Genomic DNA, 16,589 nt, shown 5'->3' with positions numbered 1-16,589 from the left:
ATCTATAGTACTCCTTGCTTAGTAGTAGTTATGCAGTAGGCCTAGATTGATTTAACTATACTGCATAACAGTGTTACTTCTGGGCTTATATCCCAAAGAAATACTACAGAAGGGAAAGGGACCTGTATGTGCCAAAATGTTTGTGGCAGCCTTGTTTGTAGTGGCTAGAAGCTGGAAATTGAATGGATGCCCATCAATTGGAGAATGGCTGGGTAAATTGTGGTATATGAATGTTATGAAATATTATTGTTCTGTAAGAAATGACCAGCAGGCTTGGAGAGGCTTGGAGAGACTTATATGAACTGATGCTAAGTGAAATGAGCAGAATCAGGAGATCATTATACACTTCAACAACGATACTGTATGAGGATGTATTCTGATGGAAGTGGATTTCTTTGACAAAGAGACCTAACTCAGTTTCAATTGATCAAGGATGGATAGAAGCAGCTACACTCAAAGAAAGAACACTGGGAAATGAATGTAAACTATTTGCATCTTTGTTTTTCTTCCCGGGTTATTTATACCTTCTGAATCCAATTCTTCCTGTGCAACAAGAGAACTGTTTGGTTCTGCAAACATATATTGTATCTAGGATATACTGCAACATATTTAACATATATAGGACTGCTTGCCATCCAGGGGGTAGAGGGAGGGAGGGGAAAAATCGGAACAGAAGCGAGTGCAAGGGATAATGTTGTAAAAAAATTACCCTGGCATGGGTTCTGTCAATAAAAAGTTATTATAAAATTAAAAAAAACTACACTGCATAACAACATTAAATAGCCTTTTAGAGTTTATAAAACACTTTCTTCACAATAACCCTGTAAGATAAATAGTCAAAATATTATCCTATAAATGAAGAGACTGATGCTCAGAAAGTTTAAGTGATTTAACCAAAGTCACACTAACAATAGCTAACATTTCAGTTATGAACTAGCTATACCCAGCAAAAGAACTCTGGGAGATGACTATGAACCATTACATAGAATTCCCAATCCCTATATTTTTGTCCACCTGCATTTTTGATTTCCTTCACAGGCTAATAGTACACTATTTCAAAGTGTGATTCTTTTTATACAGCAAAATAACTGTTTGGACATGTATACTTATGTTGTATTTAATTTATATTTTAATATTTAACATGTATTGGTCAACCTGCCATCTGGGGGAAGGGATGTGGGAAGGAGGGGAAAAATTGGAACAAAAGGTTTGGCAATTGTCAATGCTGAAAAATTACCCATGCATATATCTTGTAAAAAAAAAAAAGCTATAATAAAACGAGAGAAAAAAAAAGCTAACATTTGTATAATGTTTATTATATGTCAGGTATTATACTAAGTGCTTTACAATAATTATCTCATTTGATCCTCATAATAGCTCTGGGAGATATATGCTATTATTATGTTCATTCTACAGAAGAGAAAACAGATAAATAGAGGTGATATGCCTTGCCCAGGATCCCACAACTAATAAGTGTTTCAGGCTGGAATTGAACTCAGATTTTCTTGACTCCAGGCCCAGCTCTCTATCCACTGTACCACTTTGCTGCCTTCAGAGAGAAGTTGTAATTGAGTTCATATTCAGCTCTTTCCTTACTTAAAATCCAATATGCCTTCTTCCTTCCTTTCCTCCTTTTTTTGTTCCCTTATATACAAACTTTTACAAAGTCAGTAGTTATTGTTTCAGTAAAATGAAGGATGGGTGTCTATGAGTTCCTTGAAGACACATGTTTCATTTTTGTTTCGGCAGCCTTTTTATAACAGTGCCTAGAACATAGTAGGTATTTAGTTGTCCTTCATTTTCAAAGAGGGCCAATGACAATCATGATGTAATGGGTAATGTCTAGACTTAAGGTGTGAATCAGATTTAAGTGAGACAGTTGTGAAAAGTCATCAGCTTTACTCTTGTTTAGTTCACTCCAGTGTCACTGAAATTCAGTAGCAAGATACAAGTCAAGATGAATGACAATGGAAGGCAGTTCATGACCTTGGCATCTTCACCATACCTACTTTAGGTGCCTTCGTGGAAAAATTTGCTCTCATCCACCCATTCTGCCTGGAGAAGTGTTCACATGCTTGGGATAGACATACTCCCAACTAACTGGGGAGTTTGAGAACTGTGATTACTCTCAACATAGCTTAGTTGATAAGATGGTTTTAATGGGGTATGGTACTTGCACGTGCTGTAGCTTCTTGGAGACACCTGTAGTGTGAATTTAATAAATGCTTAAATAATTGACAGAATGCTTTATGTTAGCAATGATTTTGTTCAATGTTTTTTATGAGTTTTGCCCTTAAAATTGTCTTCATTTTCATGATTATCATACTCGTATGTTATTCATGTTTCTGCTTTGTTAACTGAGTCATTTCATACACATACATATTTCTTTGAATTTTTAGTATCTCTTATTCCTTTTGGCACTTTAATATTTCCTTATGATAACATTTTACAATTTGTTCAGTCATTTAGTAATAATAATTAACAAAATGTTTATGTTGAGCTTTAAAGTTTACAAAGTGCTTTGCACACATTATTTGGTTCAATCTTCACAAAAACCCTATTATGTAGGTGATATTATTATCCTCATTTTACAGATGAGAAAATTGGAGACGAAGAGATACATTATTTACCAAGGGTCACATAACTCAAAACCATCTGAGGCAGGAGTCTACTTCAGGTCTTCCTGTTTTGAAATCCAGTGCTTTATATACACTGCCATATCATTTGCCAAACACAGTTTGCTTTCTTTTCTTTTGTTTTGTTTCTCAAATCTAAATCTCTTTCAACTGCTTCTTCTCTCATTTGGTAAAATCAGCCCTCCTACTTCCCTAAGCAGGTTGTATAAAATGAGATATCTCTAAAAAGCAGAGTATCAAAGAAAATAGAGCTAGAAAAGATCTTATAAATGCTCTCTAATTCAATATTTAATTCTATAGAGAAAGAAGTTGAAGTCCTATCAGTAAAGGAGGTAAATTATTTGTCCTTGGCTGCATAGCTAGTAATTACTAGAACTTATGTTCATATAACTATTTCAATATAATTGGCTTTCTTTGATATCCTATTTATTTTATGTGTTTAAGATCATTATTATGAGAAGACTTTCATAGGTTTTACCAAACTGCCAGAGGGATTCTCTTGACATAAAAAAGATAAAGAACCATTGGACTGGATAATTATTAATCTGAAAAAAAATTAAGGATAGATAAAAAAACAAAAACAAATCCAATTACTGGGGATTCTATCATAGGCAGTTAAGTAGTGGCTACAGTACTAGGCTCCGAATCAGGGAGATCTGAGTTTAAATAAAGCTTCATATACTTATTAGCTGAGTGACTCTGGGAAAATCACTTAATGTTTGTCTGCCTCAACTTCCTTTACTATAAGATGAAAATAATAGCATATTACTCCCAGGGTTATTGTGAGAATCAAATTAGATAATATTTGAAAAATGCCTGGTTCATAGTAAGTGCTTAGTAAATAAATGTTTCTTTCCTTCTACACATTTTTGGAACATGTTTATATTTTAGTCTCTATCACCTCTTGGGCTAAAGTATACTTTGGATTATATAATCACAATTTATTTTCACTTGTCCCAAAAGTATGTCTTTAAAGCTTTCAGTGATAACTTCTGATTCTAGTATTTGGGGATTTAGTTGATTGTCACTCTATTCATCTACTTTGAAGTTTCTAAATATCTTTTTTTTTCAGTCTTCATTTTTCTGAGATGTAAGTCCTAATTTTTTTCATCTGTCTTCTTAAAGGAGGCTTTTTATCTGTTTAATTATTTTAATTTCCCTTCTCTTAAACTTTTCTTGTTCTACTATATTTTCCTTGGAGTATAAAGTCAGAAATTCAGGGAGCATATAAAGTTCCTTTGCATGTAGGTAGAATAATTTTTATATTAAAATATAAAATATAGTTAGTAACTATAATTCATTACTTCATGAAGTTGAGTTACTATGGATAATCCCTCCAACCACGGCAGTTGCAACCCCTGACTATATCAGTAGATGGCCATAATGAGCTGCTGCAGTCACTGAATTTAATTGCAAGGCTATGTTCCCAAAACACAAACAAGCAACTCCATTATTAAGTCGGTACTTGAAGTCTTTCTAATTTAGGACCAAAGTAATCTCAAAGACCAGATATGGCGTTAGAGAAGGACATAGCTGAGGTGGTGGTGGTAGTAGTAGTAAGAACAATAACCACAATACACTTTAATTGATCTTTTTTGTTTTGTTTCTAATTGACTGCCTCAGAATGGCCACATATTTGGGGCCCTTGCAGTACCGAGGCACACATTACAAATGTCTTTAGGGAACAATTCACAGTAACTCCTGTATCCTATATTATAATTAATAGATCAAAGCCCACCATTCTATGAATAAAGTTTTGATTATTTTTTCCTAATTCACTCTTCTACCCTTGTCTACTTTGACTCACCTGTTCCTTTTCTGCTCACTCACAAAGCCTCATAAGATTTTTCTAGCAGTTTGTCCCCAGAGTTTGGGATTTTCTGAAAGCTAAAATTTCATTTTGTACTCTCCCTCTTTCAGGTAATGTATAAGAATTCTTGATAAGATTATATCCTTGGGAAACTTCATAGGGACACTGATCTAGAGTGAGAAGGGACCTCCAAGACTATATAGTTAAATATCCTCATTCTCCAGATGAAGAAACAGAGGCCCAAAGAGTCCCAAGCTGAGATTTGAATCAGATCCTGTGACTCCAAATTCAAAGATCTCTCCACTATGCCATTGTGGGGGAATGAATAGTGTTGCTGCTAATATCTATTCCATCCAGAGAAATGACTTTCTATCTCTGGACTTTATTTCCTAGATCCTATAACATGGCATGTTATATCTCTTCATGACATGACAAAATATCTCTTCAATTTCATGATTTAATTCATCTATATAGTGCTCCTCTTAGAAGTCAACTTAGGTCTGAGACATGATAGAGTACTTTTCCTCTGGGGCATTTTCATATAAGGCAGAGTTTTTTTTGACAGTGAATGAAATGATTAAAGATGCTGTGGAATCTTCTCTCCTGGCAATCTTTAAAAACAACTAACCTTTATTCATTACAACCCATGCTATTTTTCCTTTATCCACCAAAACACTCTTGTAACTTTCTCAATGACTTTAGCACCTGTTTTGTTTTCTATTCATCTCTTTCTACCACTCTACCTTCAACAGTCATAATAATGAATGTAATAATCTTAAGTATACAACTCCTCAGTTTTTTCAACTCTTAGATCTCCTCTTTCTCTATATTTGTTACTTCTGTCAAACCTTGACTATCTATAGACAACACTTTAATCACATCCTGCCTTTAATACATGTTACCTCTTAATGTACCCAAATAGCTCTCTTAAGATTATAAATTCACTAAGTGTATCTGATAGAGGAAACTTCCATACCAGGTTTTTCCTACACTAATGAAACTGCCAGTTGGGGCAATGGGATGAACAAGACACTATAATTAGTCATAGTTTTCATTCTCTACAAGAAAATTTTCAAAAGAAAAGATGATTTTCAAACTTTTTCTTTCTTCTGAAGCTTCCAAAAGCTTCCCCTGCAGCAAATACTTAGTTTTCTAAGGCCATTCTGTATGCAACTCTCCATTCCCCTGTTGCATTTCCCCTGCTCTCTTTTCCTTTCCTTTTATTTTAGAAGGAACAGTATCTCTAGTCTTTGCTTAAGCCAATACCTTTATATGCTAAAGTTAGTCCCCCATCCCTTCCACTTTGATGCAGCATGGTGAAAAGAATAAGAGATACAGAGTCAGAAGCTCTGCAGTCAAACTCCATCTATTGCCTATATTATCTTTTCTGGACTACAGTTTTTTCAGTTAGAAAATGAGGTTGGACTAGACTATGCTCTCCTCTATGACCTTATTCTAACAATAATCCCCTCTCTTTTATGCATCTTTAATCTCTTCCTCTGCTTCCTAATGCTCATGTCTCTCTAAATGTAAAAAAAATAAAATATGTTAATCCTTCTATACTCCAGCTTCTTAAATTACGAGTCATGTTCCTATATAGGATCTTGTAAATAAATGTGAGGGTCATGAAATTATGATTTATTATCAGTAAATGTTTGATTTTTATATGCCTATATAACTAGGGTCATGTAAAAAATTCTTGGGCAAAAAAGGGTCTCAAGTAGAAAAAATTTAAGAAGCCCTGCTCTATTCTATCCTGTTGCCATTTTTTCTCTTCTTCTTCATGTCTAAACTTCTTGAAGTAGGTATTTAGTGATTCCACAATTTATTATTCATTCTTTCTTCAGTCCCTTGTAGTCTAGCTTCCATCTCTGACACTCCTCAGACATACCTTCTCTCACTTCTTAATGATTTCTTCTCATCCCACTTCCAACAGAATTCAATTTAATTCAAGAAGAATTTTTAAGTATATGTTATGTGTCAGGCAATATGCTAACCACTGAGGATATGAAGATATTCCTTCTACAACTATAGTCTATCACTTATCTGATAAGAAGCTGGAAATATGTCTTCTATCATCATCAGTCTTCTAAACCCACAACTTTTCACAGTTGTGATCAGAAGCCTTTCTATCAAATTTATTGATTCTCCTGACTTCACTATTTCAGTCAATGGCATCACATTCACACTGGCTTCCATATTTGAAATCCTAATGTTACATTTGACTTTCCACTTGACCTTCCATATCCAATTAGTTCCTAAATCCTGTTTATTTTTCCTTCCATAATACCTACTTTATTTGTTTCTTTGTGTCTGTTATTACTGTCATAACCTGATATTGCAATAATCTTAAGAAAAAAATTTTTTAACTTTCATCAATAAAAATGAGCAATCAAATATGACACTAAGTAAAAGTTGAGAAAAGCCTCAAACTAAACAAAAATTAATAATTATACATGTAACCATGTTCTCTCATTATTCATTGCATTGCTGTCTTACACATCTTCCTATTTCTACAATCTCCCTCACTCCAAACTATCTTTCTTATTGATGCAAGGCATTTGTTTCTTATGAATAGGTGTGGCCATGTCACTTTTTTTCTCATAATTCCTCACTGGTTCAACCTTGCCTATGATATTGAAATTCTTTTGACTAGAATTCAAAGCCTTCCAAAATCTACCTTTACCTTTCCATTCTAGCCCTATCTATTCTATTCTCTTTCTACAAATTCTATTTTATAGTCAATCTGTACTAGTTCTTAGCTGTCCCATATCTTCTCATTTCTCTGCCTTTGCTTGCACTGTTCCCAATACCTCTAACATCCTTCCTTGGTCTCCTTTTTTCCTTCTCTTACTGAATTCCTAACAATTCTTTAAAATCTAATTCAAAAGACAAATAGTTTGGGAAGCCTTTCTTGTCTTACTGAAAATGACTTCTCTTTTCAGATCTTACCAGGCACTTTACTAGCTACTATTCTTTACAAGTTCACATTTCTCATCCTATCATCTAAACCCTTGAAGTTCTAGTACAAATTTAGCAGTTCTCCATAAAATAGGTATTGATAAGTATTTGTTGAATTGAATTGCTGAAATGCTCATTATTACTGGGAGAGGAGAGGAAGAGAAGATTCAGAAATTTATTCTCTCTCCTCAGAATATACAGTTTACAATACAAATACAAATACAGAATTTCTGTATATGAAACAATCCAAAACAATATTGGGCAGAATATAATTTAGTGATAATATATATGATATAAAGAGTAAGTACTATGGGAAATCGAGACTGGGAGAAATTAGGATTAATTAAAGTAGTAGGAGCTTTATGGAAGTAGTGGAGCTCAGGATGAGTCTCCTGAGATGGTATGTTTTGGGTAGCTGGAGAAGAGTGGGAAGAGGAGATATTTCCATGCTGCTTCCAGGCAGGGGGACATAGCATGAACAAACAGAAGTGATTTGTTTTCTTGCCTTTTTAAAAATTTTCCAATGCAGTAAGGGCCAAGGAGGGAGGGGGTGTGGGTTTGGGGAATAAATGTTTGTTAATTGGGGAAAAAAAAAAAGTACTTAAAAAAAAAACTGAAGTGGAAATAACACAACTGAGAGAGTGATTTAAATCACAATGGAAGAAGATACCAGACCCCAGTGGTTTGCCACCTAGAATTTGCTAAGAACCATGAGTTCTATGAAATTTGCTGAGCAATTACACTGGTAAACCAGAATTTCTTTGTTCTCATCATATTCCTTTATATACAAAGGTTGGCACAGAACTCTCTATTCTTTCTCCATTTTTGATGATCCTTGGGCTCTCCCTTTCTATACAGCAGAAAGATATAGGTAACTTTCCTTGTCCCCATATATCTAAGAGAACTTATCTACTTTTATTTCTGTATTTAAAAACTACAGAGATTACAGGTTGTACATCTAAATCAGTGACACTGAAGGAAGAGAAACTGAAAGAATGAACTCTCAAAAAGTGGAGACAAGTCAGAATAATATAATTATCTATAATGTTATAATCGCTACTTTAAATATTAACATTTCATTTCCTAGATTTGGAGCACAGTAATTTCCATAAAGGGTTGATGTCTTTTTGCCAAAAAAGTAGGAAACAATTGCCTAAATTAAGAGGGGAGTACAGTCTTGGGTGATTGATTGGTTTTGAGCACTTTGTAATAATGGGCTGGGGGGAATTTCCTAACTCACCAAAAGATTGGCAATCCTGCATGTTATTCAGGTAAAGACAACTGAAGATTACCACCTGGTGGCTTACTCAGATATTGCAGTCATATTTACTCCAAACTAGGCCTAAGCGACAATGAGTCAAAATTAAACATAAATGCTCCTTAAGTTTGGGGAAATTTTTCATGAAGGATGGCAGAAGAATAAGACTAGTTTTGATATTCTGTGGTACTTCATACATGAGAATAAAGTGGTGGCATTGGGAATGAAGAAAAAAGGGCAAAGAAATGTTTAAAGGAAGAATTGGTAGAATTTAGAAACAGATAAGGTATAAATGGGTGAGGAAAAGGATGAACTGAAAGAACATGCCAAGCTTACTAGTGTAGCTATCTAGGTAACAGTATAGTTGTCAGAGCAAGATGAAGAGAAGATGATAAATTTGATTTTGGATATTGTGAGTTTGGGGTGAATCACAGAATCTAGTTGTAAAAGCTCTTAGGGATCACCTTGTTCAACCCTTTTCATAACCCTATTGACAGCAGGTTATCAAGCACATAGTGAAAGAAAACTCATCTTATAAGGCATTTTCCCCCATTTTGAATTCTCAAGCTTTTCCTTATATTATACAAAAATTTAGCTTTTTCCAATTGTCACATATTCAGAAGGCAATTTGAAATATAGAACAGTATGTTAGATAAGTCAAGTTTAGCAATAAATTTTAAAGTTACTAGCAATATACCAAATATTCATTATAGCACTTTTTGTAGTGGCAAAAACAAAGTGGATGCCCATAAATTTAGAAATGGTTGAACAAGTTGTGGTATAGAAATATGGATTGTTATTTTGCACCAAAGTTCAATATATTTAAGGCATTCAGAGAAAAGTGGGAAAGTTTTATGAGAGAACAGAATAAATAACTAACAGAATAGTCAGTATACAAGACGACTTAAGAATATAAATAAGGACCCCACAGAACACAGATTGAAAGCAGTGACCAATATTGGTTCCAGATGAGTGATGCTAGAATACATTATCTCTTTTTTAGTAAAGAAGTGGTGGATTACTGATGAGGAATATTACATACTCGGTCAGTCCCAGACAATGTACCACATGGTTTTGTTTATAACTTTATTTTCTGTTATAAAAAAAGGGTATGATGGGGGTGGGAATTATTCAGAAGCAAATGTGATGTAAAAGCAAAAAAGCATTAAAGACATTTTTAAGTCATTAGTATAGAGAAAGTTAAAAATGTGACATTCGGTAAGCTCTTTTAGATAGAAGGCAAAATGTTTACAACTAAGCATTTAGGGAATGCCTAAAGGTATCAAGTAAAGAAGGCTGAATAACCATCAAAGGATTAAAAAAAAGAATAAGTAGAGAGGTAGGAGAAGACTAGAGAATTTCTATATTACAGAAATTCAAAAAAAAGAAAGTTTTAAGAGAAAGGTAGTGATCAGTAGTGTCAAATGTCACCAAAAATTTAAGGAAAATAAATAATAGAAAATAATCCCTTGAACTTTTTCAAGAAGAAAGTTATTGGTTACCTATGAGAGAGAAATTTCAGGAGAAAAGACATCCTTCAAATTCTACTTCAGATGCCAGACTCTAGAAGGCTGATATGATTCCAGATGGCAACTGGATGCTTGAAATCTCTTGCTCCATAGTAATTATTATCAGGCGATAAAAAACCTCATCTTTAGTCAGAAGTGGGAACTGGGATGCTTAGGATGAACCCCAATCAATCATATCAATAGCAACAGTAAGTTGTCATTGACCAAGTGTCACACAATCTAGGCCTTTTTATTCCCAAGTTGTAAAAAGTCATGCTGCCTCAGATAATATTTATGAAGTGCTTAGCACTGTCTAGTATGAAGTAGATATTTAACAAATTCTCATTCCCTTTCCTTCTATCCTTTCTGAGTTTGCAAGTTACTTAGGCAGTCCATAGGCTACCTCTACAAATGAGGGCACCCTAACTCCAAAATATGAAAAGACAAGGTTGGAAATCCAGAATTGGCTTTTTAATCTCAATAGTTATCATTCATTTTTTGTGGAAGATGACATTTCCCAGAGTCTCATATGTTCATGTCAAAGGGAAGACCCCTGGTGAATCCGGAGCCTTTTTACGAGAAGGCAGGATCCCAAGATACCCAGAATTACCTAATTGCCATGCCTCTAATAGGTTCCATGAACATGGTGTTTATTTTTTTTAATAGAGAAATAACTATTTCAATATATTTGGTTTTCTTTGTAATTCAATTTATTGTTATGTGTTTTAAACACTTTGAGAAGTTCCATTGGTTTCATTAGATTGTTAAAGGGATTTGTGATAAAACAAAACAAAAAAACAAATAAAGACTCCTCTTTTAGAGGCAGGAAATGGAGATGGGAAGGGAAAAATGCGGCAGACCTCACCAATCTTAACTCAAAGAAGAAAGCTGAATGGCCCTATTCCCCACCTCCAACAATATTTCATCTTTGCAAAGGAGCTATGAGGAGAAAGTCACATATACTGAAACTTATCCGAGCAAGAGCAGCTAATATTGCCATAGATATGGAGGGCTAAGAGGCTCACAATGGCCTACATGCCTATTATTAATGAGGCAACCCAAAAAGTTCTAATTCTCTAAGAAATGGACAGGAGCAGTACAGGATGTAGGTCTCCCTGGCACAAAGGTCTGCTGTGGCTTACCATAATGCCTGGATCATAATAAACGTTTGGTCTGACTTTTTTTTAAAGCATTTTAACTGATGATTGTGATGGTCTGAAACCTTGTCAATGTTGATGAGCAACAGGGAGTAAAGGGGACACAAGATGCTATTTCTTCAAAGCTTCTTTTCCTCATTGCCTTTTTAACCCTACAGGAGTATAAAGCAAAGCATCCCACTCCCCAGACTGTTCCTTAATCCCCTACCAGCATGTCATTATCTAAAAGGATGCCAAAAGGACCCAAGCCAAGAAGCCAAGCTATAAGAAACTGCTCCATGTAGCTCATCTTTATGTACTGAATGTTGTGGGAGCTCCAGGCCATGCAGCCTTTGTTTTTTGGTGGGGGTAGGACCAGAGGGAGTAAGGGGGAAGAAGAAATGTATTCAAGGCTAAAAGCCTGAATTCACAACACTTCCCCCAGAGACACAGCAGCTGAGCTTTCTTCCCTCCTCCCACTACAAAGACATTTAGACCCTCCCTTTTTGATTTCCCCCAAAGAAGCCCCTTGGCTCTTTCTCCACACCCCTGTGCTCCCCACCCCCATCTCCTACCTGTCTGGATCAGGAGGAGGCAGACCAAAGGAGTGAGGCGTGGGGCGCTGGAGCCTCTGACCAGGGCTCCCCTTTCTCTCTTCATTTTGGGTCGAGTTCTTGGGCTCTGGTGCAGACAATTAGCATGATTTCTCCACTCTGGGCACGTCTCTTTGTACCACTTGGAGTTTCTCTGTTCCAGCACAACCCTGCCAACTTGCCTCTGAATACACAGAGCTCTGTGTGTTGCTCAGCTTGCTCTTTTCTTTCCCTCGGACCTAACATTTTCTGGTTTCCTGAGCCCTACATCCTCAGTTTCCAAAAGGTGAAATTAGGAGCTGTTGAAAAGCCCCTTGGTAGGTCCAAGCTGAATGCAAAGCACAAATGCTAGGTGACTCCAGACTCACCTGTGCTGAATAGGAAGGCGGTGTTCCCAGACTAATGTTCCAGGTGGGGATTTGCAGCTGAGACTAATGCAGGGACCTGGGTAGGAGGATACAAAGAAACTGGACTCTGTGTCCCAGTCTTAGACAGTCACCACTCCTTTCTCCTTGTTTTTAAGGAGGTGGGGGCTGACCGTGCCAGGAGAGGGCCTCCAATGAGCTCTGAAGGGGGAAAGGGGTGGAGTTCCTGGGTAGCCTGAATCTGAGAAAGCAAGGAACTACTGAAGAAATGAAATCTCTTCTTCGGCTCCAAAGGGAGGGAGTTAAAAAAAGTTCAGTTCTTTTATTCTTACATCTTTCTGCTTCCTCTCCTATTTGATTACCTCTACTATTATAGAATCACAGGGCTACTGGGGACATCCAGTCAAAAGTTATTTTGTATATCCTCTTATCTTCAGACAAAATATCTTTATGTTGTTTTAAAAATTAAGTCCCACCAAGAATAGGGATAGTGTCCTGGTAGTAGTGCCAGAAGTTGTAGATTAAAACAATTACTATAATTCACGGGATTGGGAAAAGACTCAATAATCTGAATGCCTTCAAGAGAAAATAGCTTTTCTAGCTTATGACTATATTGTCGTATGTGGAGAACTCAGCTTCCTCTAGCTAAAGCTAGCTGGTGAATCAGGATGGTAGACCCAACAATTAGCCTCAGCAAGGAGAAATTGGCATCTGTTTCCAATACTGTGTTCCATACCCTTCTGCCATAGGGCATCACATCATTATTGTGACCAATTCCTCTTTTGCTCCCTTCTCCTAAACCCTTGCAAATCAAGATAGCTACAGATTGAGGGAGTTACACACTATTTAAATTGCATTTTTTAAAAATAATGGCAATATGCCTATTAGATAACCTGAACACCTAATTGATAACTTGTTACATTCACCCTAAATAATACCCTAAACAAATTAGAGGTTGCAAGAAAGTGTTTTTTGAATTGTAATTGTATTAGAGAGATAATTTTCTGTAAACCAAGAGGCAGGATGTCTTTAGTCCCTGCTATCTTGCAGGCAGGAAAGGATTAAGTACACTGATAGACATGTTGGGGGTTACAATCTTACCTTGCAGATTCCAGAGCATCTGGATAGTACAAATGGTCACAAGTAAGGGAAGTCTTGTGATCTCTGATTTAGAACCTAATATTTGAAGAAAAAATATGATCTTTGCCATACAGAGAATATAAAAACAGATATATCTTCTCTTTCTTCCTCTCCCTTTTTATTGTAGGAAAGATTTACTGTGTTTTGCAATTAAGAGAATGCTGGATTCAATGCGGCTGCCTCAAATTTGTGGCTTGGAGTTTTTAGACTTAGTTTTGTTAATACTATCCAAAGGGATTTATTTTGAACCATATAATTAATTTTCATTCCTTTTGAACATTTGAAGCATGAGTTGGTTTTCAGGAGTTTTGCATCTGTGCTAAAACTCCTCTAGCATAGATTAATTCTCCATTAAATTCTATCCTAATGCCTATTTTGATGTGGAGGTGGCCCTGGATTCTCAAAAGAGCTCTGTGAATGAAGCATGGGATTGAAGTTGTAGCAGTTTCTGTTATGCTGGATTGAGTATAGTACTGACAGCAGACTTTTTGAATTCCAGCCCTGCTAAGTACACAGAAGTTCAACACAAGTAGGCTAGTCTTGGTGATTAATTCTTGGGCTATAGCAACCCATGAAACGAATAAAAATAACAAAAGGACCCTCAGATTTGTGCAAACTGCCTATGCATAATTAGTCCACTGACCTGTTAAGAGTAAATATCAAAATTAGTAGAGAAATAAAAAAATGAAAATGAAAGATATGGTATGCAGTTAAAATTTTATCTTAACCCATTTAAATGAGTGATGAAAAATAGGATATGAAAAATAGAATATGCAAAAAGGAAAGACATATATACAAATGCAATAATTTCATACTGAATTTACAAATGTAAAGAAATTACCATAATAAGGCAACCAAAAGAACCTTAAAGCACATTTAACAACAAATCTTTATTTTACTTGTCATATGCAATATATGGGAACTAATCAGTTATAATGTAACAATCATTTGTAAAATTTTATGGATCGTGGAAAGATCATGGAAGGATTGCAGGCAGTATCACTTCATAAAATAAGGCAAAATTGTGGAGGATAAATCTAATACAAAGAAAGATTTATAGACTCAATTAAGCAAACAAAGTCCCAAGGACATTTAAAGATGAAAATAAAAGAACAAAAAACAGAAGAAAAATGATAAAGATCTTTAAAGACTTTAAAAATAACAAATTCCTTTCGCCATTTTAGTAGTGCTAGTGCACTTGAATTATAACATCACAGTCCCAGATTTAGAGAGGAGGTAGGAATGACATTAAAGAGATTTTTTTAAAATGAGGAAAACCACTGAATTAGACCAAATGTGCATAAATATCTATGCTGGAGATGGACACAATTGTAAGGGCATTGAGGGATTAAGGGATTAATTCACAAGGTATCTGAAGGAGGGTATATAGCAAAGGGTTAGAAAATATCTCAGACTCTAAAGGTCTGTACCAGTGATTTTTGTTTGTTTGTTTATTTAAATATACATATTGTAAAGTTCTGCCTTAAAGGCTCTTTTTCAACAATCCCTCCAGGGCATACATTAAAATTATTCAAGATTCCATGAAAAATATAACAGAAATATCCCTGTGTCCTTTGTATCATTAATATCAAGCAAGGCAAGAAACAAAAGTATTTGTGTTTGTTAAAGGTTTATAATGGTACAGAGAATATCCAGCACAGGATGCAAGTTCAAGAACATAGATAGTGAGGTCCTCCAAATGCTCATTTATGCTACTTTTAGTGCTGGTTGATTATAAACCCAGAATACTATAGAGTCTCCTAGCTGAGGTCCATAATTACTCAAAAGGACTTAGGAAGTCAAGTGGAAAAAGAATGTTATTGTCCAGACTGTAATACATAGTTATATGAACAACTTTATAAATAAACAGATAGATACCTTTGGCAAAATCAACTAATAGACAGTGAATTGAGATCAAAATCAAACAAGATGAGCGGGCTAAATTGCCTGTAGTAAGTTCCAGAGCTCCTTTAATGGTCCAAGACTTGTACCTAAAATAAGATACATATTTTTAATACCAAATTTTTCTAAATAATAAATTATAAACAGGGCAGAGCCAAAATGGTGGAATAGTGGGAAGCAATACCATCTCTTTCTAATCTCTCTCAATTCTCCCCCCATCCTCAACAATTCCTCCAAACAGATTTACAAAATGTACAAGATTGAATCCTGATGGGGAATTTTTTTTTAAGTTTCAGTGAGTCATTTTTCCAGCCCAGGTCAACAGAAGGATACAGACAAAGCACTCTGGAATGGATGGAGTCTGGCTAGGAATATTTTGTCAGTTAAGCACTCTAACACAAAGAAATGACTATATACTAGAGCAAAAGGAGGTTTCATAGCAATAAACAGAACGAACATTGGACAGAAGCAGGTACCAATTAGAAGTTTTGTCATTCACCACTCAGCTCCAGGTCACAGATCCAAGGCAATATCCTTGCATCCAAGGAAGTATTCTATTCTTAAGCAAACCTTAGATGATATTTAGAGAGAACAGTAGGTTCAGTAATAGCAGTAGTGTGTCTCACATGCAAGGAGCAAAGCAGGTTCTCAGATCTAGCTTCTTCTAGTCCAGTCTATAGACTGAAGAATAACCAGAGCAAAAATCAAGCCAAAGGAGAGCCTACAAAATTCTTTCAAAATTGTTTGTCTTTATCATAATGTTGACTTTACATAAATTGTTCTCCTGATTCTGTTCATCTCATTCTACATCAATGAATATAAATTTTCCCAGATTTGTCTAAAACTATCTCCTTAATCATTTCTCACAGCACAACAGTATTTCAAAACAATTATATAACTTGTTCAGCCATTTGTTAATTGATGTGTACCTCATTTGTCAGGAGAACAATTTATATAAAGTCAACATTATGGTAAAGGCAAACTACTTTGAAAGAATTAGGAATTCTGATCAAAGTAATTCCAGAGGACGAATAATGAATCAGACTAATTTTTTTTTTTTTTTGCTGAGGCAATTGGGGTTAAGTGACTTGCCCAGAATCACACAACTAGGAAGTGTTAAGTGTCTGAAATCAGATTTGATCTCAGGTCCTCTTAACTTCAGAGCTCGTGCTCTATCTACTGCACCACCTAGCTGTATCCAGCTAATTAAATTCTATTACAGAAGTGAAGGAATCAGAATCCAGCATGAGAGACACATATATGTATATGTAAGTACATAT

At 35.4% G+C, this 16,589-nt stretch overlaps 1 protein-coding gene across 2 annotated transcripts in view; it reads right to left on the bottom strand.

The window, feature by feature from the left end:
• Positions 1 to 12,400, bottom strand: part of LOC127554859 (hepatocyte cell adhesion molecule) — a 41,959-nt gene extending 29,559 nt beyond the window's left edge. Inside the window, exon 1 of one of the 2 annotated variants that reach the window (XM_051986769.1) lies at positions 11,885 to 12,400. In XM_051986769.1, the coding sequence (XP_051842729.1) occupies positions 11,885 to 11,969 (85 nt within the window). In that variant the 5' untranslated portion in view covers positions 11,970 to 12,400. The remainder of the gene's footprint in view (positions 1 to 11,884) is intronic. The other variant, XM_051986770.1, reaches the window with a different exon arrangement.
• Positions 12,401 to 16,589: the final 4,189 nt, after the last annotated feature.

This window comes from Antechinus flavipes, chromosome 3 (assembly GCF_016432865.1).
Source record: "Antechinus flavipes isolate AdamAnt ecotype Samford, QLD, Australia chromosome 3, AdamAnt_v2, whole genome shotgun sequence".
Lineage (NCBI taxonomy): Eukaryota > Metazoa > Chordata > Mammalia > Dasyuromorphia > Dasyuridae > Antechinus > Antechinus flavipes.
The sequence above is the reverse complement of the archived record's forward strand: the minus strand, read 5'-3'. Positions and strand labels throughout refer to the sequence as shown.